At 43.6% G+C, this 24,239-nt stretch overlaps 2 protein-coding genes across 4 annotated transcripts in view; one reads left to right on the forward strand and one right to left on the reverse strand.

The window, feature by feature from the left end:
- Positions 1-13,987, forward strand: part of fgf14 (fibroblast growth factor 14) — a 101,101-nt gene extending 87,114 nt beyond the window's left edge. For all 3 annotated transcript variants that reach the window (XM_035522809.1, XM_035522811.1, XM_035522810.1), the window contains exons 4-5: positions 9,633-9,831; positions 11,109-13,987. In XM_035522809.1, the coding sequence (XP_035378702.1) occupies positions 9,633-9,831; positions 11,109-11,254 (345 nt within the window). In that variant the 3' untranslated portion in view covers positions 11,255-13,987. The remainder of the gene's footprint in view (positions 1-9,632; positions 9,832-11,108) is intronic.
- A 104-nt stretch (positions 13,988-14,091) lies between these two features.
- itgbl1 (integrin, beta-like 1) overlaps positions 14,092-24,239 on the reverse strand; it is a 40,925-nt gene continuing 30,777 nt past the window's right edge. Inside the window, 3 exon segments of the mRNA XM_027001329.2 lie at positions 14,092-15,376; positions 16,716-16,829; positions 20,665-20,811. Coding sequence (XP_026857130.2) covers positions 15,288-15,376; positions 16,716-16,829; positions 20,665-20,811 — 350 coding nt within the window. The 3' untranslated portion in view covers positions 14,092-15,287.

Raw genomic sequence — 24,239 nt, forward strand, 5'->3', positions numbered from 1 at the left:
TGGGATAGATGCTTGTCTGATCATACTCACTTCATTCTCTGTGGTTCTGCGTAAGCACAGACAGACCTCGCCGAGTGTCCTTTCTCTGCTTCGCCGTTACACACTGTGACACTAGACAGGAATCCCTGCCTCCCACAAGTGCAGTGGATAGAGCACGTACTCAGATGAAAGCCAGGAAAGGAACGTTTGCTTTGGTTTTGCTGAGAGTGCATAAAAACTGGTTCGTTTTGGACTGCATCTCCTCAACACTCCACAGTGTTTCTTTGGTATCATATAGGATTGCCTTCAGTTGTATGAAAGAGTATTGTAAGTAAGTACGTTTTTATTCACAAATCACATTTAAAACAATAAATGTATGCTGGGCAGAGAGCATTTGGGCCTGCAGTAGCCTTTTCTGTTATTTCATGGTGATATAGACGATGCTATTTCACTTTCCGTGTAGTGAATATTTTTTTTATGGAGGGTGTTCCAGAAACAGTCCAGAAACTCCTGTTTATGGCATCCCAGTTGAGGCCAGTTTCCCCCTTGTTTGATGGCAGTCTCATTAAAGTGATCTTGCACTCACAAACAAGCAAGCGCAAGCACATGAGTTGGTGGGGTCCATAACTCCGCCGCATGTCCCTCTTCGGCTGTTAAACGCAGAGACCGATTACGGGGCCTGTGCGCGAGAGTGGGGGGAGGGGGGCACGCCCCATCGCCCACGCCCTGACGCGGTTTGATTTAACGGGCAGCATCATTAATCTGAGCACCTGGAGCCCCAGCCGGGCTGGACAGAGAACGCCCACACTCTCATCTGTCTGCTCCGATAGGCTGAATACCTGGAAAGGCAGAACTAGCCCTTCTCCACTTACCTGAGATCAGTTTTGGCAGTTGCTTTTGTAAGGGCTGCCTGTAAGGTACGGCTGGCTCTATATTAGAAGGCGTTCAGGGCATTAACATGATGATTCCTAAGCGTTGCGGTGGTAACATGAATCAAGCCTGACTTCACTGGGAATGCAGATATATCTTCTACCATAAAAGGCTAGTGGCTAGAATGATGAATAGGATATGACTTCTTTCCTGGAATTCAGTTCTATTGTTTATTTAAACAAGTGTGTCCCATTCTAACATTTGTTTGTGTGGATAGAATTTATGAGAATGTGCACACGCTATGGAATTATATAATTCTAATGTATTTGCATTGCCCTGCTGACAGTTATCTTAACGGAGGCTGAATCCAGCCATATCTTACTGAATAGGTATACCTGTCTAGTGCACTATATGCATGGTGAACCATGATGCATTGCTCTGTTTGCACTGAAGAATTCAACATGGATATTAGCACTTCATCATTTTATGCACTTTTGTGCATTTTTCACTGTCTGTCTATATATATATATATATATATATATATATATATATATATATATATATATATATATATATACACACACACACACACACACACACACACACTCACACACACACACACACACACACACACACATATATATATATATATACACTACAGTTGTTGTTCACTGTGTGCAAGTCGTGTTTTGTTAAACTGAAACCTTTTCCTCGACTTCTGTACCAGAGAACAAGCAAACAAAAGGCTCTGGTGAACCGTCAGTCCTGGATGAGAGAAATGAAATATGTGTAGGCTGAATAAGGAGGCATCTGACATCCACTGTTCCAACAGGCTACTCCAGTTTCAGCCTGGTATGCACTAATAGCTTAACACAATGGCGAAGCTCATTGAGAAACATTGGAGATTATTGTATCTTAAAGGATATTTTGGGGAAAGGTGTGTTAGACTCTGCAGTACATTTACACTGGATTGCATTAATGTGAGCCTCTTGATAAAGCTCTAACTCGAAAGCACATTGTCTTTTAGAGACATGTTTCATCTTACTGCGGGTCACTCAGCAAACCTCACTTAAGGCTACTGCGCTGTTTTAATTATGATGGTCTGCGTGGGTATAATCTCCGCTGGATGGTGGTTAAGCACGTTCCGGTCTATGAGCGCCAATCCAAGTCAAACTCCCACCGTAATTCCACAGCTGTCACCAGGATCAAACAGAACCCCTCCCCCCCATACAATTTGCATATTGGGAGGGACTGGTTTCTTTCAACCTAGTCAGACAAGTCATCAGGCCAGCAAGCAACGCTCGATTCCTTCTCATCCCTCAGCCGCAACCCATGAAAGACTTTACATTTCAGAGACTTTGTGCCGCGCGGTGGGTAAACCAGGCTGACTGCGTGTCAGTGAGTGGTGGCGTTTGGCATCCGCAGCCTCACCCGAAAGCCTGAGCGTGGAAGAGCCCTGTTACAGCCTCCCCGAGAGAACAGCCCTGCTACAGCATGGAAGAGCCTTGTCTGAAACAGCAGTGGCTTTCTGACAGGCTTTCTGAAGAGCAGATATGTCATTCAGACATCTGTTGTGGAGAGGAGAATCGTGATCATACTGAAAATGATTTTATTTTTAAATGTGTTTGGTAAACATTAGATAGAGAAGGAAGATTATTGCACTGAACTGATAGCTAGATTTATGAAACAACCAAATCATGATCTTGAATATAAATGGATGTATTGAGATCATATGGGGTTTGGAATAATGTGAATTCAGTTCTTTGTGTGCAGGTGACATATATAGTTTGCTGCTGGTCACATGGCCTGTGACATCATAAAACTAGGAAGTAGGAAAAATCAGGTTATGCAGGTTATACTCTAGTCCCACTGTAATTCAGTAACTTAATATATACTGTATATTACTTCATCTTATAATTTAATAGAAAATTCTGTTTATTGGTGGTTGCGATGTCTCTCTTGTGAATAGTCTGTCTTTTCTTTCCATTAAGATAAGCTTTGTATTAGTCTGCAGCCCTAATTTGTTATCTGACAATGTCTCTGCTACCCAGGATGTTGATCTGTGTTTAGACATTTCCTTCATTGTGTGTTACAGCTTCTTAGATTAGAAAAGGTGGTAATTGAATATTCTAGCCAACAATGGGAGATTGATTTTGTGAGGGAGGGGGTAAATACAATATTTGGTTGTAGAAGTTTAAAATAATTTTTACACATTATTTACCCATGTGTGCACGCACGCACGCACACACACACACACACACACACACACACACACACACACACACACATGAGTCTCTCTCTCTCTCTCTCTCTCTCTCTCTCTCTCTCTCTCTCTCTCTCTCTCTCTCTCTCTCTCACACACACACACACACACACACACACACACTCACACACACACGCACACCGGTGTGGTTGCAAGACCTGTTGCAGCGGCGCTCGTCAGCTTGTTAGAGAACCCGAGCCTCCTGCCTGTTCACTAATGCCCACTGTACTGCTCCTAGCCAACCTCCTTTAACTCCAGTGCTGGTTTCTGCTCGGAGGTGGCAGATCAGGCTTCCTCAACTCTCTCTTCTGGTCTTCTCTTCTGCTAGCCTCGGTAATGTGTGATAGGTCCGTTAGCTGGAGACCATGCCAGGAGAGACTCCGGCACACCTCCACCCAAATCTCACAAATACCCTGGACCAGAAATCACATTGCTCTTCAAATTCAGGATATTAGTATATTGTCAGTGCTTTTTGTAGTGAAGTACACAGAGTTTCTAGTTTGTTTATAATCCTACAGACTCTCGTTCCTGTTTGCAGTACAATTCTTCGCAACCCAAGGCCTCTAAAAACATCATCCCTTACTCACAGCTACTTAAACGCATCTACAGTGAGAATGAAGGCTTCCTTCAGAAAAGCATGGAAACGTGTGAATATTTTCCAAACTGTGGGTTTCCCGAGGCAGTCATAGATGATGCCTTTTCTTGAGTTTTACCTGTTCAGAGAGTAGATGCACTCACCTATAAACAATCTGCTGTTAAGACTATAAGAATTCCCTAGGTGCTGACTTATCATCCTACAAATAAAACAGTAACTGATATTATACTTAAACACTTCAGAATCCTCCAGGACGATGCAGAGACCACATCTCTTTTTAAGGATCCTTCTCTAATCTACAGACAAGACAAAAACATCAAAGACACTCTTGTCAAGAGTGAGATAAATTATAATTCAAATAATGGTTGTGATACTGTAGTCTGCAGCCACTCTAGATGTGCTACATATAAATATATTAAGCCATTAATCCACTAAAATAACTGGCACAAAAAGATCAATTGTCATCACCCATTTCACTTCATGCATCACTGCGGGAGTTTTCTACTGTATTACTTGTAAGAGGTGTAATCAGAGTTATATTGAGGAAACCATGAGAAGTCTCACTGGTGTTTGTTGAACACCTTCAGACCATCAGAATTAAGGATTTGTTGTTTCCAATGGCAAAGCATTTTCATACTAATGAACTCTAAATTAATGATGTATCTGTTTGCATTGCCACTTGTTGCTGTGACAGCATTGAAATTGGGAAACTTAAAAGAACTCATCTACACTCTTGGAACTTTAGGACCCCATTGAATGAATGTTATGATTTAAGCATCTACTTTTTCATATATAAATTGGTTACTCCTCCTACTAATTCAGAAGCACTATGCTTGCACAGATGATGAAGGACCTCTGTCTGAAACATCCTGTATATGTAAATATATATATTACACATCCTTTAACGTTTTATAACTTAAAGTTAATAGTCCTCTTGCTGAGGACTATTTCATGGTTAAAGGACCAAATGTGTTATCATCTCCAAAAGCATTTTTTGGTTGCAGAAATTTGCCAGTGGCAGAAGTGTTCTGCAGAGATACAGCACAAAGCATCACCGTTCTGCTTCTGCTTTCTCACCCCTGATCCCAGATCTGTAGTAAAGGTGGGCGCACATGCTTTTTCTGTGTGAATGCGCTGGAGACGTGGACCGATGCCATTTAAAGGGCATTAAGGTGTCAGGAGATTTATTCTTTTTCCAGCGCTGGTGTTGCACTGAGTGGATGGGAGAATACATGTACACCCAGCTGAAGTGTCGTGTTCCTCAGGGAGCTTTTAGTGAGATCTTGAAGTGTCTGATCTTACCGCAGTCTCTAAAAGTAAAAATGCACTTAATTGACAGTCTCATAAACCTCTCTCACTGTGTGCGAATGGGAAGAGAGCTGATTGGATGTCAGCTTGTGCTAAGACAAATTTCATCCTCCATACTGACTGACATGACCCTGCATTAGATTTTGGTCTGTTTTCAACTGTGGAATTTCATACTCTCTCTGATTAATTTGAAAGCAATGCACCCCACATTCATGTTTTACATAGTCAAAGATTAATTTGGCCTTATATCTAATATTGTAGAGGAGATTTGGTTTGCGTGTAGGATACCGTATTGTACAGTGTCTTCTCTTTGCACCTTATTGTCTGCCATCACAGGACGCGCTGTGTTTTGCCTCGCTGGCGTCCGTGATATCGCTTCTGCGTTGTGTTGTTTCCCATATGCCAAGCTTTAAGCAAACCTCGTCTTGTCCACTTCCTCATTTAAATTACTGCACGCTAAGCCAAAGGCGTAACACGTGGGAGCTCTCCGTGTTTACACAGCGCCCCATATGCCGGTTTAACACTGTTCTTTGTTTTGTCCTTTGGCTCTCTATCATAAGAGACTCTGCAGAGCTCATGTTATCTGTGCTCGTCTAGCCGGGCCTTTCTCTAAAGGGCTGCGACGAGCGCTGCTCGGCTTTCCAAAGCCTGACCTTTTTTCACGGATTAATAGGCTTTATCCTGATATCCTGACAGCACTAATAAACAATTGGGTTGGATTCTCCGGGCCTGGGTGTTGTCACTATCCATGCTGAAGCTGGGCTAGTGAGTGGACGTGCTACCTGTGTGCAAACAAACAGGTTAACCCCGCGTTCGCTTAGCGGTAGCAAACCCAGCCCTTTTCCTGGCTTTTCCTTCTTCTGTCTCTTTGCTGTTGTTATTTGTTCATCACTCCTTTTCTTTCTTTTCTGAACGTCTCTCTGGGTCTTTTTTCTCCTCCTGTCAGCAGGATGGACTGGTTATGTGTGTCTAAAGCAGGCTGCTCCTCTCTCAGGCTGGCCAAGGTCAATTATGGCCACGTTCTAAGAGGAGTGAATCTTTCAAGCGAAACCCCGCTGTTGGAGGGGACTGAGACTGGGTCGAGAGGAAACGAACTGCTCTGTCTCGCAGCCATGTGATCCTTTCTCTCTCCGGTGCTCCCACACAATATATCTGCCATCTTTGTTCACTGCTCTTTGGCCGGCTTTATCGGAACACAACAGTACGTCGCTGTGGACTACTTCGTTGGAGAGAAGCTGTTCAAATCGGGATTAGCTCGCGATAACATAGCACTAGCCTGAAGCATTGCAGAACGGCTCCTGTGTTTAAGTGACATCTTGTAGCTGCTTAAATACTCTACAGTAATTATCTTGTTACGTGCTCTTGAGAAATACTTGAAGTTCCCGTTTTACCATTGTTTCTCACGATGACACTAGGAACAGAGACAATGGACCTCACCTATGGATTTGAATGCACGAACAATTTGAGTCTCTTTAACAAAGAGGGTGAAAAAAAATTAATTGCCTTCCAGGACCTCTCAAGTGTTACCATGGTAACCCCATTGGAAAGGTATTTGCTCTTTTAATAGGGGGCCATGGAAATGAAAGGCTGTCGGGAAGAGTGCGTCGACGGATGCTGGGGATCGCTCCTCCCTAATAGAGATGCCACGATGGCAGTCAAAGACATCTTGGCTAAGATGCGGAATTTAGTGGGAGCCTCCGGCAAGCTTCCGGGATTGAGGGGCTGCGCCCTGCGGCTGCACGCCCCAATCCCCCCCCCCCCCATCCATGCGTTCTCCAGCCGTGTGTTATCCAGGAGGTGTATGCGCCATCACCCTGTGCAGAGTCTGCGCGTGCATGCCCTAGGCCTGTGTTGGGCCAGGACGCAGCCTAGCTGTCTGCCTAAGGGTCCCTTACTTCACTGAAATGTCTCAGCCACACACCCCCTGGCCCAAAGGCACAGGCATTGTGTTTTACTTGGCATAACTGAACACATAGTGCTTTATGTGTATGATGTTGAGCACTTAAAACAATTTTTAGATTAGGAGGCGTGACTGGAGTATGGTTGCATTCACGGTAAACAAAACGTCTAGATAGGGCCACTGGTGTGTCAGGGTGGGCTTAGGCAGTGATTTTTGGTTTTGATGGAGTCTCTTTTCTTTCATTTAGTGTGGCTGGCTGTGCTCTGTACTACTTTATTTGGTACAGTTAGGTAGTGTTTCATGTTCTAGTTTACCTACATCAATGACATCATGCCATGGGCTCATTATTCTCTGTGCAACTTGAACATTACATTACACTTTGATCAACTTCAAACTATCCTATGGATTTTACCATAAATATGTGATGGCGTTTCTATGTATTTGAAAAATACATTCAAAGACATTTGCAGAATGTCAGCATAAAATTGCAACATTATCATGTTGTTCTGCTGAATATTTACTATGTAAAACAGTGTAATTAGTTTTAATGGCTGTCTGTGTGTCAGGTTGGGTGTAGCTACGATCCCAGGGCTGGTGCAGTGTTCTGGAAATGAGTATTCAGAATGCTCCACCCAAAACCATCTAATTACTGTAACCAGCCAACCAGTGACATGGGCACCTGACGAGACGAACATTTAATGAATGACTTCATTGACGTGATGCGAGCAGTTTTTACAGCAACTCAAAGGGCAACCACGGATCTGGAAGTGACCCACAGATACCGCGCACTGGTTCTTCAGTATCTCGCCTAGAGCCTTCAGTTAGTAGGCAGCTGGTGAAGCCTCCCTTTAGTGTTTAATCAAGGGGACTGGAGAGCCCTCTAAACCACATCTGAACTCAGCTCCCTTACATAATGCAATTTCACCTCATTTAGTCAACCGTCGTAGCTTCACCACACACCACTTTGCTTCTGTCTCTTCTCCTCCTTTGGCCCACTGGCTACTGAGAGTCTGAAGCTGACGGGTAACAATTTAACACGCAGGAACGACCGAGGAGAACTGTGCGTTTAAGCCAAAGATGAAAGATAACAAGGCAGAATTTGGCGAGTTCCAGAATTGCTTGTTAATGTAGTGCTTTACAGTCACGGACTGTGCTGGGCATGCTTCAGGGTTTCATGTAAAGGAGACCAGTGGGTGTTCGGCTCGCTGCGTTCCTGACCTGTGAAAGCCTCAGATTATACCTCAGCCCCTGTTTAACTGGGCAGGGATATAACATTAGCACTTTAATAGATTGCTTTTGGCACAGTTTGGATTTGCTTTTTACAGCATTTGTTGCTTGTCAAGTCATGATGGATGCGGCGTTTAACCTAAGAGGACCGGTACAACCTCATATTACACAATGCTCTGGGTTTTAATAGAAGGGGTAAGCAAGCAGACGGTTGTTTCGGTGCTAGCAACAAGCACAGGGGAAAGCTTCCGGGATTTATGATGAAGCTGAGTTATTGAATCGACACAGGGAGCCAACAAATTTTAATCAATGCAATAAATTGCAGGGTAGTGCAATATACAGGATACACAGCGTTCACAGATGACAAGACGTCTGGTACTAAAAACAAATGGCTTTGTTTGCCTTCTTTGATAAATGAATGATTATCATAAGGAATTATGACATCGTCACTGCCCCGCTTTATACATGGAATTCTTAGAAACATTTTGCTGCAGTATGAGCACGGTGACATTGCTATAACTAATAGGCAGTACCACCAAGGAAAATGAAGCAGCATGTATATATGTGCCTCTAGTTTTTTGAATATGTTCCTTGAAAGGAGCTGTTAAAATGATAGTTAATGTTTAATTAAGTTGATGTATTACTACAAAAAAAAAATGTATTGTTCATTTTTTTACTATTGTAAAATGTGCACACGCCACATGAACAGCCTGAAAAGTTGATTATTAGCATACGCGAACAGGCATCATTATGAGTGAATGAACTTTTGAAAATACACCATTGTGTCTTCGGATAATAAAAAAGCCTGCCGTCTCCCACAGCTGTTGGATAAACCCCTCCTTTGAACTTTTCATTTAGTGAAGCTGTTCCCTTTTCCAAAGGCAGTGTTAAAGGTTTTATTCGACGTGGGTTCTTAAGGATATGAGATATCTCTTGAGATTCACAGTCGCTTTTCGTGTGGGCGCTGAGGCTGTCCTGATGGGATAAGTCTCCGGTTCTTGGAGCTACTACCTTTGATTAAACCAAGAATCTTTAAAAGAAAGACAGAGACTGAGGGAATGAACCACATCCTTCTTCCTGGTCTGCAAGTCCAATGTTCCCAAATGAACTTTTGAAATGTTTATATTTCTAAAAAGATTTTTCTGAAACAAACTCGGGCTACTGTGCTTCTCTGTTGTATCTAAAGCAGATAAGGATATGAGAATGCCCTCGTTAGCGTGTGGATTGAAGACTTGAATGGATTGCTTATGAATGGCTTGCTTATGCTGTATGTCAAGGTGGACATTTCTCCTGTTCGCATTAGACACCATTAGACCGAGTGCGAGTGTTGGCCTCTACGTTCACACCATGCCATGGCTTTCATTCTTCATAGAACCTGGGAAAGGTTTACTCCTTGCCACAATCAGATAACTTTAAACCACATAAACAAAGATAAAGCCTACTTACCCATCACGATTCCTTTCTGTCCCTCTCTCGCTTTTTTCTCTCAGGAACTCTTTACGGCGGAATGCAAGTTCAAAGAGTCGGTGTTTGAGAACTACTACGTGATCTACTCGTCCATGTTGTACAGGCAGCAGGAGTCCGGGAGAGCTTGGTTTCTGGGTCTCAATAAAGAGGGCCAGGCCATGAAGGGCAACCGTGTGAAGAAAACCAAGCCTGCTGCCCATTTTCTTCCCAAGCCATTAGAAGGTAATGGCGGCCGGGGTCCCTCCCAGGGAGACCCGCCTGCGCAAGGGAGACTATGCTTTTACTTTATGTCATTTAAACAATGGAGATTTTTTTTTTTTGACAGATTTGTGCAGAATTGAAGAATTTGCCTCGGGTGTTGTTCTGTTTTAGCGCGAGATGTACACGGTGTGAGTTTCTATTACACCAGTTTCTCTGGCATAACGACAGCATAAATGAAGAAGAGGGAGAAATTACAGTGAGAATCCCGACGTTTCCTGTATATTCACGTACGGGATTAGATTACTCTAGGGTGTAATGAATATGTGAAGTCTGTCATATCAATGGCATGTGTAATAGGAATGATCACATTACACCAGAGTGTAATAAATACGTGAATGTGTGAAGTATGTCAGTATGAAAATGCGCAACAGTGTGTGTCTGCTCCATATGTGAAGTGTCATATAGAAAACACATATGAAGTGTGTCGTGTGAAGCATGTCGTATGAAAATCACAACAGTATTTCAGTGCACTACAGTGTACAGGAATAATATCACCAGTGTTGCACTGTACGTTGGTGTCTCATCCATGGTGTGTAGGCCTCCACATGGATGCGCCGCCTTACGCATCTGGCTGGGCTGCTGTGGCATGCTTTATTTGACAGGAAGTCAGTAATAATAGGTGGGCTTTATAATACATGACCATGGATCACACTGAAGCAACTGCACAGTCCTGCCTTTGTCTGAGCAGCGAGGACTCTTTACTGGTCCCTCTGCCGTCCTATAATTCTCCCCACCCCTTTGGCTGACTGGCATTCTGTTTATGATCTTTTTAAGGATAGCCACACCATAGGAAAAAGAAAGAGGCACTTCTTTGCAGGGTCTCTTGGCTCCTGGTGAAATTGAGTTTTGGTTATATAAGCAGCCAAATTTAGCCCCAGAGATCAGCTCCCCACCTTAGCAGAAACTTAGCGTATGCTGCAGCCTCACTTGACAGCCTGCCTGAACTTTGACAAACTCACGCAGGCCCTGCCAGTGCTAGCCTAATGAACGCCATATTCCCTGCCAAACAAGCTTCAAGCTCGGACGTGAAGATGGCAGCCATTACGGCAGACTTTAGTCATGGATGCGTTATTAAACCTGCTTCCTTATTTGTGCGCTGCCCCTTTTTGGGGGCTCTGTGGCCATCTTGCTCGCTTAGAACCACCGTGCCGTTCATTTGCGTAACAGACCAAACGTGGGGCAAAAAGGACAGTAGGGTTGGATAATGACTGCCTAACTGTTGCCTCCTCTCCTCACAGTTGCGATGTACCGAGAGCCGTCGTTGCACGATGTCGGGGAGACGGCGCCCAAGGCTGCCGCGCCCCCGAGCAAAAGCACAAACGAGCCGGCTGTGATGAACGGGGGCAGGCCGGTCAACAAGGCCGCCAGCAAGCCCAGCACATAGCCTGGCCACGGAGCCGCTGCGCTGACCCCGTCCCCTCCCCCGGAGAGAGACACCACGCTCGCGGACTGCACTCTCCGCCCAACGGCTGCGGATCCGGTCCGGACGAGCCCTTCTCCTCTCTTCCCCTTCTACCCTCTCCAGCCAGCTGGCAGACGGATCACGGAAGTACGGCCGGGTTTAGTGACCGGGAGGAGTCGGTTGGACGCGCCGGCTCAGCCCGCACCGTTGAATGCCCTACCGGATATGGAATGCCTTTACCCACACACCAACACCACCCACACACCAACACCACCCACACACCAACACCACCACCACCCACACCATAATGCCGATGTGTTTTTGTGACCGTGACAATCCCAGAGTGAAGAGTGAGATGGTGGGAGAGGGTACTCTGAGTGGCAGTGTCTTCTGCTGCTGATGGTCACCCGTGACAGTGCTTTTTTGAGCCCTGTAACAGCAACCTCTAATTCAGATCTATTTTCTATACACAGTGAACACCAGCTATGCTCTGGGGAAACATGCTACAGACTGAAATGGCAAGAAATAGGACTGTCATTCTCAAAATTTTTTATAGAGTTCCTGTGTCTTCTGCTCCGTCTTGCTCTCTCTCTCGTGCTTTCTTTCTCAATGGCTCAAATCATCACTCCTTATCTTTGTTGAGTGCTACAAACCTTTGCAGCGGCTAGATTTGATTTTCTAATACACAGCCGTTCGTGAGCGCACCATCCACGCAGTCCCTCCAGCGCACACGCACGCGCGCACGCAAGCACGTTACTTGTGGAGAACTGAGATGCCAGTAGTGGCCTGTCGTGCAGGGAATCATACAGAGGGATTAATGGGCCAACTTTGTCACTGTAGAGCCTTGGGAAGGCAGAGATGGCTGTCTCAGGCTCGGTGCCTGTGTTTCTCTCTTATTTTAGCATACAGAACGAGGCATGCCGAAGGCTGGCGAAGCTCTTAGGCGCTTTAAGCCAGCCAACATGCACCGCGTATTTGCTTTGCCCTCCCGCACTTGGTGCACGGTGGCGCCTGATCCATATACCCGTACATATCGCCATGGCATTATCACCGGGGTGGCAACGGGCCGCCTCAAGCCCCAACAGAGAGGAAGCCAAATTCTATTTTTCTTTACTCTTAGTTTAGAGCACAGGCTCTAGGAACATCTATAGGCCTTGTAGGCCTCAGGTTGTGGCTGGTCCGTGGTGCCCTGTCTCCTCTGAACTGTCGGCTAATTCTGGTGGGTCCTCTAGGGGCAGCAGTAGTGACAGCCATTTCGAGATGGGTCTCCTTGGCGGCAGCACGAGAAAGTGGCTGAATTTAAGTTGGCGCATTTGCTGTTGGCCGTATCCCGTCTTTGTTCAGCGAAAGCATGGGTAAGGTTAGTATTGAGACGGATTATATAACAATGTTTTCACTGTATAAAAAATTAAAAGCTTTAAAAATAGATTTTTATGAATAGATATTACAATTAAATATTGAGGGGTTTTTTTTTGTTTTGTTTTTTTGTCTAGCTCAGCATGCAGAGTCCGGTACTGCTCCTATTGGCCTATTGTGTGCCTGTGATGACCTCTAACCCAGCATGCAAAAACATGTACCCAGTCTGTGCTGGGTTAAAGGTGCCTCATGCCCCCAAGAGAACACACATACGCGCGCACATGCACACGCACATGCACGTACACATTCATGCACGCACACACACATACAGAGTAGCTTTCTCAATCAATACACACTCCTCCCAGTTCACGTTCACGTCCACAAAGGTTGATCCTGAATTTTACCAAAGTTTCTTTATATGTCCAAGAATCCAGACCCACTATTTGCAGTGATGTGTAGTGGGTGGCACTAAAACCTAGCCCACTCTGTTCAATTTCCAGTTTTTGCTCACTGTGACTAATATTCATCCTTATAGCAGAACAACCAACTCTCTTTGGTTTTTTTTTTTTTTTAAAGTAAATCCTCAATGGCTATGACTGAAGACTTTACTGAAGTATGTTTGCTTTACAAAAGACTAGGGGTACCTATAAATTAATCACCTGCATGCTTTTCCATATGAACCAAAGTATGGGAGGGATGGAATGGATTATTAGCCTGTGTAGGACAGCACTGAGTGGGCATGATATTGTAAGGTTCTCGCATACTTTCTCTCAATTGAAATGATAGAACTTTTGGTTCATCATCTACTTGTGACCTTTAGAAAACTATCAATGATTATTTAAATCTGTCACCAGATTTGATATGAAGCCTGCCTTGCTTTAACAGTTTTCATAGTTTTACTGAATAAGATTTACAATGTTATTAAGTAGATTGAAGCTGGGCTGCTAAATTGCAAATATATTCAAAGCTTCATTGGAAGATCTATATTTTCTAAAATTTATTGGTATGAGCTAGTTTCTTATTAGGACATGTTAAAGCACATTACTTAGACTTACATATTTGTCTGTACAAAACTATGGTGATGCTAGACATGCAGTACTACACACAAAAAGTAGCTCAAACTGTCCGATTCCATTTGAGGCCTGGTGTGCCACTCCACACAACACACTCATCACTTTCTCCTGTGAACTCTACATGCTGGGCTAACAGGCCCTGGGAACCTGTGGACTAGTTATATGAAGACTGAATTTATTTTTGTTAATGACTGGTGAGTAAATGTGCATCTGTGCGTATGTCTGTTATGTTTTGTTTTTCCTCTTGCAAATGTCTGCGCGCGTGTTCAGTTCCATGCAGGTCACGTGGGATGTTGTCTAATTGGGACGAAGAGCTATCACTGAACAATGAGCTGTTTCTTTTCTGTTTCCTCATTCTTCTTTTTGAAAAGCAGCCTCATCACAGTTGGATTTAGTTACACTCTTTATTTGACTATTGTTTCATTTGTTGCATGGAAAAGGTTGGCATCCAAGAACTGCATGTTGTAGGCTATGTGTATCAAGAAATGTCGGTATGTACTGCTAATTTTACATACATATATGCAAAGAGTTTGTCCGCACTGTACAGATTGTGTTTGTTGTATACAGAGATACAACATGTTGAATAAAATATTTATATAAAGGTGTACTGTAATGTCAGTAAGAAACGTAATGCAATACTATGTGCAGTATATTACTGCACCAGTGATTTAGATGATTGGAACAAAGGAAACTGTTGAATACTAAATGGCATGGGATAACCAAATCATAATGTCATTCATAAGTTTTTGTAATTCCTGGCATTTCTCATCAATGATATTTGTTAAAAATTCATTTAAGAACACCCACCCATGGACATTTGTTCTCACAAATTTCTCCAAAAATCTAAGAAAATACTTGGATAAGGATATTTAATAGATTTATGGAAATGTATGTCAAGTGGTTCATTTCAAAGCACTGAAAAATGAAAATGCAATTTTGTCATATTTTCAAATAGTTATTTTAGAACAGCTTACAATTTCTGGACTGGTTTTCTGTGATTTTGAAGGGATTCCTGAGTTGAGTGAAACAACATTTAGGCTATCAAAAGGGAATAAAAGCTTGTGGATCCACTCACCTGAGTGCAGGATCTAACTTCTTTATCCATTAAACACAATAATTGCACAGTTTGTCAAATACGACAGGATCAAGTTTCTAATATCATCTATCATAATCAGACAAATAATAATCTCAATAGGTTTATCCTTCGTCTATTATTGTTTAGACCCTGCTCATGTACTTCCTCTTCTTATCCTATGTCACTCTGCAAGCTTTTTAAGCATTCCTATTAACAACTTTCATACATATAGTTGTATTTGAAACATATAAAGGGTTACATGGTCATTTGTCTAAGAACCAATGTCTGTTACCCCCACAAAAACCACAACAAACAACCCCCTCCCAGAACATCATTTAAATAAAGAAAAATTGTAACTTGTACAATGAATGCTGTTATATAAGTAAAATGTAGAAATCTTTCCCAGGTTGCTTCCGGCCTCTCCCGTCATTCCCGTGCCCTGGTATGATCTTGCTGCAGCAGCCTTTTTGCTGCCAACATAAAAACAGTCTTCAGAAAGTTTCTGTCCACATTAGTATTCCTCTCCCACCCAGATTTCGCAGGCATTTCCTGTCCAACCTTCCCAGCACTCGCAGGTTCCACAGTTGCACACACCGTTGCCTGCAACGAGAGGGCAGATGAGCGAGAGCGATCCCGCCAGCTATCCCACCTCACAAACTAAAACCTACGTTATGGTGTTTTACATCATCATCCTGTGCTTACAGATACCGATACTTACTGGATGATCGAAATTCTATTGTTACTGAACCAGTTTGCTGTGTTTATGAATAGGAGTGCGACAGAAATGTACCAAGGCAAAATCTATTGCAGTACAGGGTGGTGTGTTCCCTTTAAAGCTTGTTCACTCCTGGCTGGCTCCCTCCAGGTAAAGGATGCAACTCCTGGCTGGCTCACTAATGACTGGCTCCCTGCAGCTTGAGGTTGCTGGAAGTAACCGCTATGGCACAGGCCTGTTAACTGTCTAGCACACTATTCAACTGGTCTAGGATGGCTACTTTAACTGGCTCGCTCCCACATGCTGACCAGCTGTGCTAAAATATAGCAGATATAGTAAAAAGTAATTTGACACTTATGATTCCAGGACATGTTGATGTTAAAAGGCAGTTGAAATTCATACTCATTACTTTCTGAGGGAGGCTAGAGTCCTTTTTAGCATATGGTTATAGACATCAGCAGTGAACTAAGTGCTTGTCAGTGAAATGTAGGAGCATTTCTAACTACATGCAGGAGCAATCTTCACATATTCAAAGAAGGTGGGGTTCGGTTGAAGGAACAGGTTTTACTCTCGGTGAAAATATTTGGTGTTCTGTATCAGATCACTACTCTAACATTCATAAATTTACATTTTACACTTCTAACAGTTGAAGTTATAAACTGTGGTGCATGAAATTAAGCACCAAGCATTCCTAATACATTGAATTTTCCACATCACTCATCAATTTCTGTAATGAGAATCTCTTGCCGATGAACCCATGAAATTCACATATGTGAAATTAGTATTTGTAACCTAGAAGATACATTTTTTGTATCATAACAAAGTTCAATTCATTAGTGCTCTACTGGGAGGAGTAACCACTGCCTGTTTTCTGCTATTTACATTCTTGTAGATAACATTCTGAATGCAACATAAGTTCACTTTAAGTAAAATGCATATGCTAATTATGACACATGCCCTAATCACTAATATGCTAATCACTGACATTTAACAGTATTTACAAATTTTCTTTGTCAGCTATGTTTTCTTCTTGTTTTTAATGAATCTTTTGTTTGTGTGGGAGGAATAGCATATTTGGTTGTATGCCACTGCATCTCAAAGTCAGGAAATCAAAACATAAACAGATTTAAATCAGCTGTCTGTCTTCAGTGTCTAGAAACACACAGAGAGAGAGAGTGATTAAGAATGCATATGGTGGTATTAAATGGTGTATATGAACTCTACCTGTACAGATCAAGCCATCGTGCTGGTCGCAGTCCCTGTCGTCGCATTCGCAGAATTCTCCAGAAACGTACCACTCCCGTGGTGAACAGATGCACCTCCCGCAGTGGCAAGAGCCTGAAAGCATATGAATATGCACTGAGATGCCACGCACGCAGTGGCCCATTACAGCTCTCTTAACTTTTTTTTTGCATTTCAGAAGCTAATACATTTTTGATACTGCCTTTTCATATCACCGCATAATGACACGATATGGTGAATACATATGTCTGAAATGCCACTTATTCTGTTCGGTGAGAACCATGTGAAAAAAACCGACATTTTCAGCCTGCTGTTGTAAGCCATTATATGCTACTTGTACACACCCATAATAGATATCAGAAACATATATTTTATGGGAACAAATGGGCTACCACTAAACTAATTTGTTTGGATTTTAGTCCACTCTTAAATCCATTTTCCATTGTAAAACATTGTGTTTAATGTTTTATAGGAAATAATTACAGTTGTTTTCCCAAAACAGACACTTCTGAGCTAAACATCTTAGAACAGCTGGTGGCCTTGTACACCACTACACTACTGGTCCCGTCCTGCACGTGGAGGAAGTCCTAAGGACTGCATGGCTAATTGAATTACAGGTTATAGTGGATTTGCCACCACCAGGTGCTACCAGATCACAGACTCATAATAAGCGTAGGTGCTCCCCTCACACACAGCCTGGAGTCGCACGACCAGGAGCGTTCTGCACTGCTCAAGAGCAAACACTTGAAGAGCTTGATGAGGGCTAATAAGGTGGGACGTCTCCTGTGGTGCCCGAGCATGAATATCTCTCCCCATGTCTCTCCTTGCCTCTCAAAACCCAAAGGGGAACGCCTCAGCTGCTCCAGCTCCGCTATTTTGATAAGACGGCAAGATGCTTGTGCTTGTGATCCGCTTCATGAGAGGGAATGAGTGTGTGTGTGTGAGTGAGAGACACAGAAAGGGCAACAGAGAAGCTGATACTATTCTTCTATCTGTGGTAGAGGCAGATAAATAAACTCCACACCAGTGGAAAACAGCAATCCTGCTAACTTTCACTGTATGGACATTTCTCTGCTTTAAGCAGCTCCATTTTAATTAGGTATATAGAGAAAAAGATTCAAAATTGTAGTGAAGTACACAAATTGAATATCTACATTTTGTACTACAGTACAGTGTACTCATCTGGGGAAAAAAAATTAATAAATACACATACATACACACACAGGAGATCAAAATTAGAGAACAATTTATGAACACTTGATTTTTTCAGAAATAATGTAATGTTCAATGGTCAACATTTGAAAGATTTTGTGTTAGGGGTATACCATGCCACTAGAGCAGTGTTATACAAAATAACCAAGGTATTTTAACAAAACCTTTATTTAGCAGAAAACACAATGATCAAAATTAGAGAACTGTAGCACAGAAATTACAACTAAATTTTCTGAGGGTTACAACAGTCACCAGTCAGCAGGAAGTGTACAGGCCGTTGCTTTGAATGACTTCAGCACATCTGCGGCCACAGGACATCACTAGTCTCACGCTGCTCTGCTGTGATTTTGGTCCACTCTTCTTGCAGTCTCTTCTACAGTTCAGTGACTGTTGTGGGTTTCTTGGCCATAAACTTTGTCACCAAGGATTTTCCAGAGGTTTTCTATTGGGTTTAGATCAGGACTCTGGACTGGCCATTTCATTGTCTCAATGTTTTCAGTTTCAAGGAACTGCTTTACTCATTTTGCTGTGACGGGGAACATTGTCCTGCATGAAAATTGCTGGCTGATTGATGAAAATAAGGAAAGAACCACATGTTGAAGGTTCTGATACACACTTGCATTCACTCTACCGCGTAGCTGTATGAGAGGTCCAACTCCTGCTGCCGAAAACATTCCCCAAACCATGACACGTCCTCCTCCACCTTTCACTGACTTCTTTGCACACTTTGGGTTCAGCCTTTCCCCAGTTTGTTGACGAACATGTTTCCCATCAGACCCAAATAAATTAAACTTGCTTTCATCACTAAAGTGAACTCTGTCCACACAATACGCTCCTCAGCAAAGGTTAGTCTAGCCTTTTGATTCTTTCTGCTAATGAGTGGATTGGTCACTGCAGAGTGGGCTTTCAGTCCAAATGCTCTTAAATGTCGAGACACTGTATGACGAGACAGATCCTTACCCTGTTCAGTGCTGAACCGGCAAGCAATTCCAGCTGCAGTGTTGAACCGATTACCCGTGGAGATTCTCCGCATTATCCTGTCCAGTTTTGCATTTGTCTTTTATGGGTGACCAGACATCTGGGGGACTTGAATGAATTTGTGATGTTGCAGAGATGCAATATTCTAGAAATCACAGGCTTGGAATGATCAACTTCTTGCTATGGCTGATAGGGTCACCCCTTTGGCCTTCATCTGTACAACCTGCTGCCAGAGGGTTTCATTCACTCTGGAACAGCTCATCATCTTGCAAAGTCAGTGAAAGCTGGAAAGTTAGGCTGCCAGTTAAATAGGGTTTGTCAGATAATTAAGGAAATTAGCACCAGGTGCCACATTAACACCAATAACTTGCAGGTATCTGAAAGTGTTCTCTAAATTTGATCAGTGTTCTTATCTCATGATCCCATGTAAATTTAATTTTATTTTTTACTGTGCTTTAGAATATATACAACTCATGAAATAAGCTTAAAATACTGCTCTTTTACTCCTGTTAAGATAAATTCACATAGCACTACACAGTGACCTTGGCATTTAGGAAATTGCGTGGTGTTCTCTAATTTGGATCTGCAGTGTGTATATATGTATAAATTCATCATGGAATAGATTCCACTAGGTGTTGAAATAATCCTGCAAGAATTTTGGCACCTGTGGACAGGAGAGCTTCTCGCAATTGCCCCAAATTAGATGGCGGTACTGACATGCTGTGAACAGGCCATTCTACCTGGTCCCAGAGATGATCTATTGGATTAAGGTCTGGGGAATGTGAAGGCAAGAAAATCAACACTGTTGTCATGGTCCTGGAATCAGCCCATGTGTATACGAGCCCTGTGGCACGGTCCATTGTCCTGGTGAAATGTTAAACAGGGATGAACGTGGCGGGCCAGGATGCTTAGGTCAGCCCTACTGTCTAAACGTCCATCCGCAGGTATCAGAGGACCTGGGGTGTGCCAAGAACACACTCCTCACACCATCACCCCACCTCCACCAGCCTGGACTGTTGATGCCTGACAGGAAGGGCTCATCCAGTCAAATTCTGACCAGAGGAATATGCATCAACATGGTGCAACGGAAATCTGGATCTATCTGACAAGGTGATGTTTTCTACTTCTCTGTGTTCCAGTTTGTTTGTTTTTTATCCACTGGATTCTCGCTTTTCTGTTTCCCTTAGATAGCAATGACACTCAAACTGGTCATCTGCTGTTATAGCACCTCCATGTTAAAGAATGACAGGTTGTGTGTTCGGACATGTTAGTAAGAGCCACAGTGTTCTCCATTCTGCTGCAATTTGCTTGACTGTGCACCACCTGTTCGCCAGAATGACTCTCGCCATCTTCCTCTGACCCCTTTCGCTGACGGGTTGTTGACGTCCACAGGGTCCACTGTCTTTCCTTGATCACACCATTTTCAGTATACCCTCGACACCGTTACACGAGAAAACCCCTCAAGGTTGGCAGTCTTTGATATACTGGGCTGGGCTACTCTTAGCACTAGTCTGTGTTAGTTCCCTCCAATAATTTCTATCCAAGTTATCATACTTCAAAAGCTCTGCGATAGCCGAAGAGTATGAGTTTAAGACAGTCAGGTCCAGCCTCACTGTAAAACCTCAGTGCATACAGCTGTGCTTTATCATTGCTTGCTGTGCTACTGCTATACCACGAGCGAGGAGCTCTGTAGCTATAACCTTGCACCCTTACCATCACAGGTAAAGCCCTGTCACCATACCTTTCCCGGAGCAAATGACACCGTTGGCCATCTCACACAGGCTCTTGCTCTGTGCGTCAGACACGTCACAGGTGCGGGGGAACCGGCAGTGCTTCCCAAACCATCCGTCACCACAGATACAGCGGCCGCAGGAGCAAAAGCCATGTCCTGGAGAGTAGGAGGAATCACAGATGCACGCATGCAAGCACAAGCACGCACACACACACACACACACACACTCATGCACACACACAGACACACACAGGTATTTTTTGCAGTATATTTACATTAAATAATAAAAAAAAAAACGGAAACAACAGCAAAGCAAAACAAAACAAATCCTCACGGGAATTAACTAAATCTCCCCACACTGTCAGCTTTTCCAGATTTTAATGTCATCTGGTGAACATTTGAGCCCCACAAAATCTCAAGTCTTGGCCTCCCCCCCACACAGACTTGTACTTGTACTGCTCATCTCCTCATCCAAGGAAACAGATTACTTTTTTTCTGATAAACCAAACCAAGAGTCTAATTGATCCTGGCATATTGATTTGGGTGCAAACAAAAACGAATCAAGATTCCAGACTGTTTAATAGTGTTGCGGTTGTAGGCTTTTTATTACATCCCGCCTCATTGAGCCAGACCTGGTCCCTGAATAAACAACCCAACTTGCTCCAGCATCCTCCGAGCTGCTGAGGAGTGCTAGGAACTCCGCACGTATTTACCGCCATCAGAATCAAGCCTGATGAGCCCATTATATTATCTATTGATCACTTCTCCTTTCAAGCTTGTTGCATGGATTTCTCTGAGAGGATAATGAAGTCAGAGCTACTCTCTGGATTGTAGTGCTAAACACCGAAAATCTAATATGCGTTTGTCTTGCTGATGGTTTATGCAAGAAGTCATTTGCACACCGAAATACTTTAGGAAGATGTTCGTCCCAGTCTGAGTAAATCAGAAGTGACTCCAAGCTTGGATGTGGAGCGTAAGTGTCGCAGAAGGAGCGCCAGAGTGCTGAGACCCACAGGCTCGGCTGTAGCAGGCTATCAGGGACAGGAGCAGTTAAACATTTGAAAAATTAAACATATCTCAAAGCCTCAGGAGGCTGGGGCTTCTCTGTGGTCCAGGATAGAGTCAGAGTCAGTATCTGAGTTTTCAGCCAGATGTTTTTGCAAATTGTATGCGCATTTGCGACATTTTGGCAGAAAAAAATGTCAGTTATGTCATGTTTCCATCCACCTTGCTCCAGCATAAACGTATTTTTGCATAATATGGGTGTTTTTCCATTCAGGATTTTTTTTTCAAAATTTACAGAAACTTGCTGGATGGAAAACCTGCTAGCATCAGTCAGTTGAAAATGAATAGTGAATGACAGAGCTGATTCTCTTCCCTCCTGTCTTATACAGGATTCCCTGGGCAGGGCAGTCATGAAGACCATGTTGTATTAGATATTAATCCCAAACTAGGTAGCACAGTGGCATCCTGTACAAAATAACAAGTAGTGTGGATAATATGACTGTCTAGCTAAGCACATTTGGCACGTGCTGCGTGGATGGTGGTGATTTCAGCAGCACATTGGTTCTCTGAATCATAGTGAAGTTTCACTTATGAGCCAAAATGATATACATTGAATGGTATTGAGGCCCTTATCCCTCCCTCTCACACACTGAAGAGCTGCAGGTATGGAGAAGCAGAGTGTGCAGCTGGGGGATCTGCACACTTGGCTGCTCCAATCAGTTGGCCTATGAGAGCGTTTAATTGCTTGGGAAGAGTGGCACCCCAGCCCTTTCAATTAAACTGCACCTGCGATTCTGCATTATTGTGAATTGCTGTGAATGCAAATTTGCATGTGCCCACGCTCGTGTTCTCGGAGCCTTTCGTGTCTGTCGTCGGTGGAATATTTCGCGAGAACGGCCCCTCAACAACCCCCCCCCCAAAAGATCGACATGATACTTCATTACTGCAACCTGACGCGAATGGCATGAAGCGTCACTGCATCCAAAGACAACAGGTCCCCAACCTGAGGGAGTCTTGGCAGGCAGTTGCAGGACCTATCTGGGGGAGGGGGGGGGGTGGCATATTCAGACTGAATCAGCACTAGAGGAGAGTGCTTTCTCCGTCCTTCCATGTTCCAGTCTTGCCTTGCTACGGTGTGCGGGAGGCAGGATTGGTAGTGCAGCGGTTCATGGATATTTAAAGTTAAGCTCCCAAGGTGGCCCAGACAAGCCAGTGGGTCGGGTATGCCCACTAGATCTCTGTGCCATCGCCACTTAGCTGTATGAAATAATGAGCCTTTCAAACGTGAGTGAGAGCCTGGGACAGTGCAGTGTACCGCTGGGCTTGGCCCATTAGATAATCAATTCTCATTGACGTGATTTGGGATCGGCCCAGTAAACCTTATCCCAATGATGCAACTATTACTGCATTCATTAGATGACCCCTGAAGAAAAAAAATGCTGCTTCTGTGTTTGTACTTGAGTCTTTACTTCTTGCTTCCTTGCTGTCCAGGCACTCTGCTTAGCAATGCTATTTTCTCTATTTATTTTCAGAAATCATTTTTCAAACTACAGTGTCTGAGCTTGCTGTTTACAGACAAATCGAAGCCAAAAGTGGTCGTTTTTCTTTGTGATTTCAATATTTCTAAGATTAGTGCTACAGATACAGGAACAAGAAAAGTTCCTGTTGGATGCCAAAAGAAATGGATCAGAAAACGGCTCCTCAGATTTCTGAACACATGTGCTGTAAAAATTGTTACACTCTTCTACAGAAATATGAAGAAGACTTTTGCTGGAAATGAGGTTTGAGAGCTTGTTATCTGAGTTTAAGAGCTGGCATTCCTATTTTTTTGCGAGGAGTATCAGAATGTGGGAGTGCTGACAGCACACCGCTGACCAGGAAGCTCAGTGGAGCATTAAGCAATGGAGACACACAGAGCCAGGTCAGTGGAGACACACAGAGCCAGGTCAGTGGAGACACACAGAGCCAGGTCAATGGAGACACAAAGAGCCAGGTCAGTGGAGACACACAGAGCCAGGTCAGTGGAGACACAAAGAGCCAGGTCAGTGGAGACACACAGAGCCAGGCCAATGCATCGCCTGAATGGAGCCACTATCATGAGCGTAGTTGACAGAAATGAGCAGTGGGTCCGGGTTGGAGCTATGTACAGCTCTGTAGTCGTCTGCCACCCCTCGTAACATAAGCATTCATCTTCTGCTAATGCTAGCACTGAAGATAGCACTGCTGCTCAGAGATTGCAGTACAAAACAAGATCACTGTTTGCAGAATAGATTTGAACCCCTGCAAAGCCTCGGTGTAGATCTTCGCCACGGCAGGGAAATGAACGCTGAAAGATCAGGAAGTGCCAGCCAGCCTGAGCACCCCAGCACGGCCAAAGAGCCTCAGCCTGTAGACACAGCAGACACCCTTGTCATCTGGGACAACTCTATCAATGGATTGGAACATCAAAACTCATAGTTCGATGTGAGCTGAGCGTCACAGTCTCTGACTTAATTGAAAAGCTGCCCACAATACTGGCTGATTATAAAATAGTGAAGCAAATTATTACGCATGTTGACAAGAATGACACGAGAAAGCAG

Source organism: Electrophorus electricus, chromosome 25 (genome assembly GCF_013358815.1).
Source record: "Electrophorus electricus isolate fEleEle1 chromosome 25, fEleEle1.pri, whole genome shotgun sequence".
Taxonomy (NCBI): Eukaryota; Metazoa; Chordata; class Actinopteri; order Gymnotiformes; family Gymnotidae; genus Electrophorus; species Electrophorus electricus.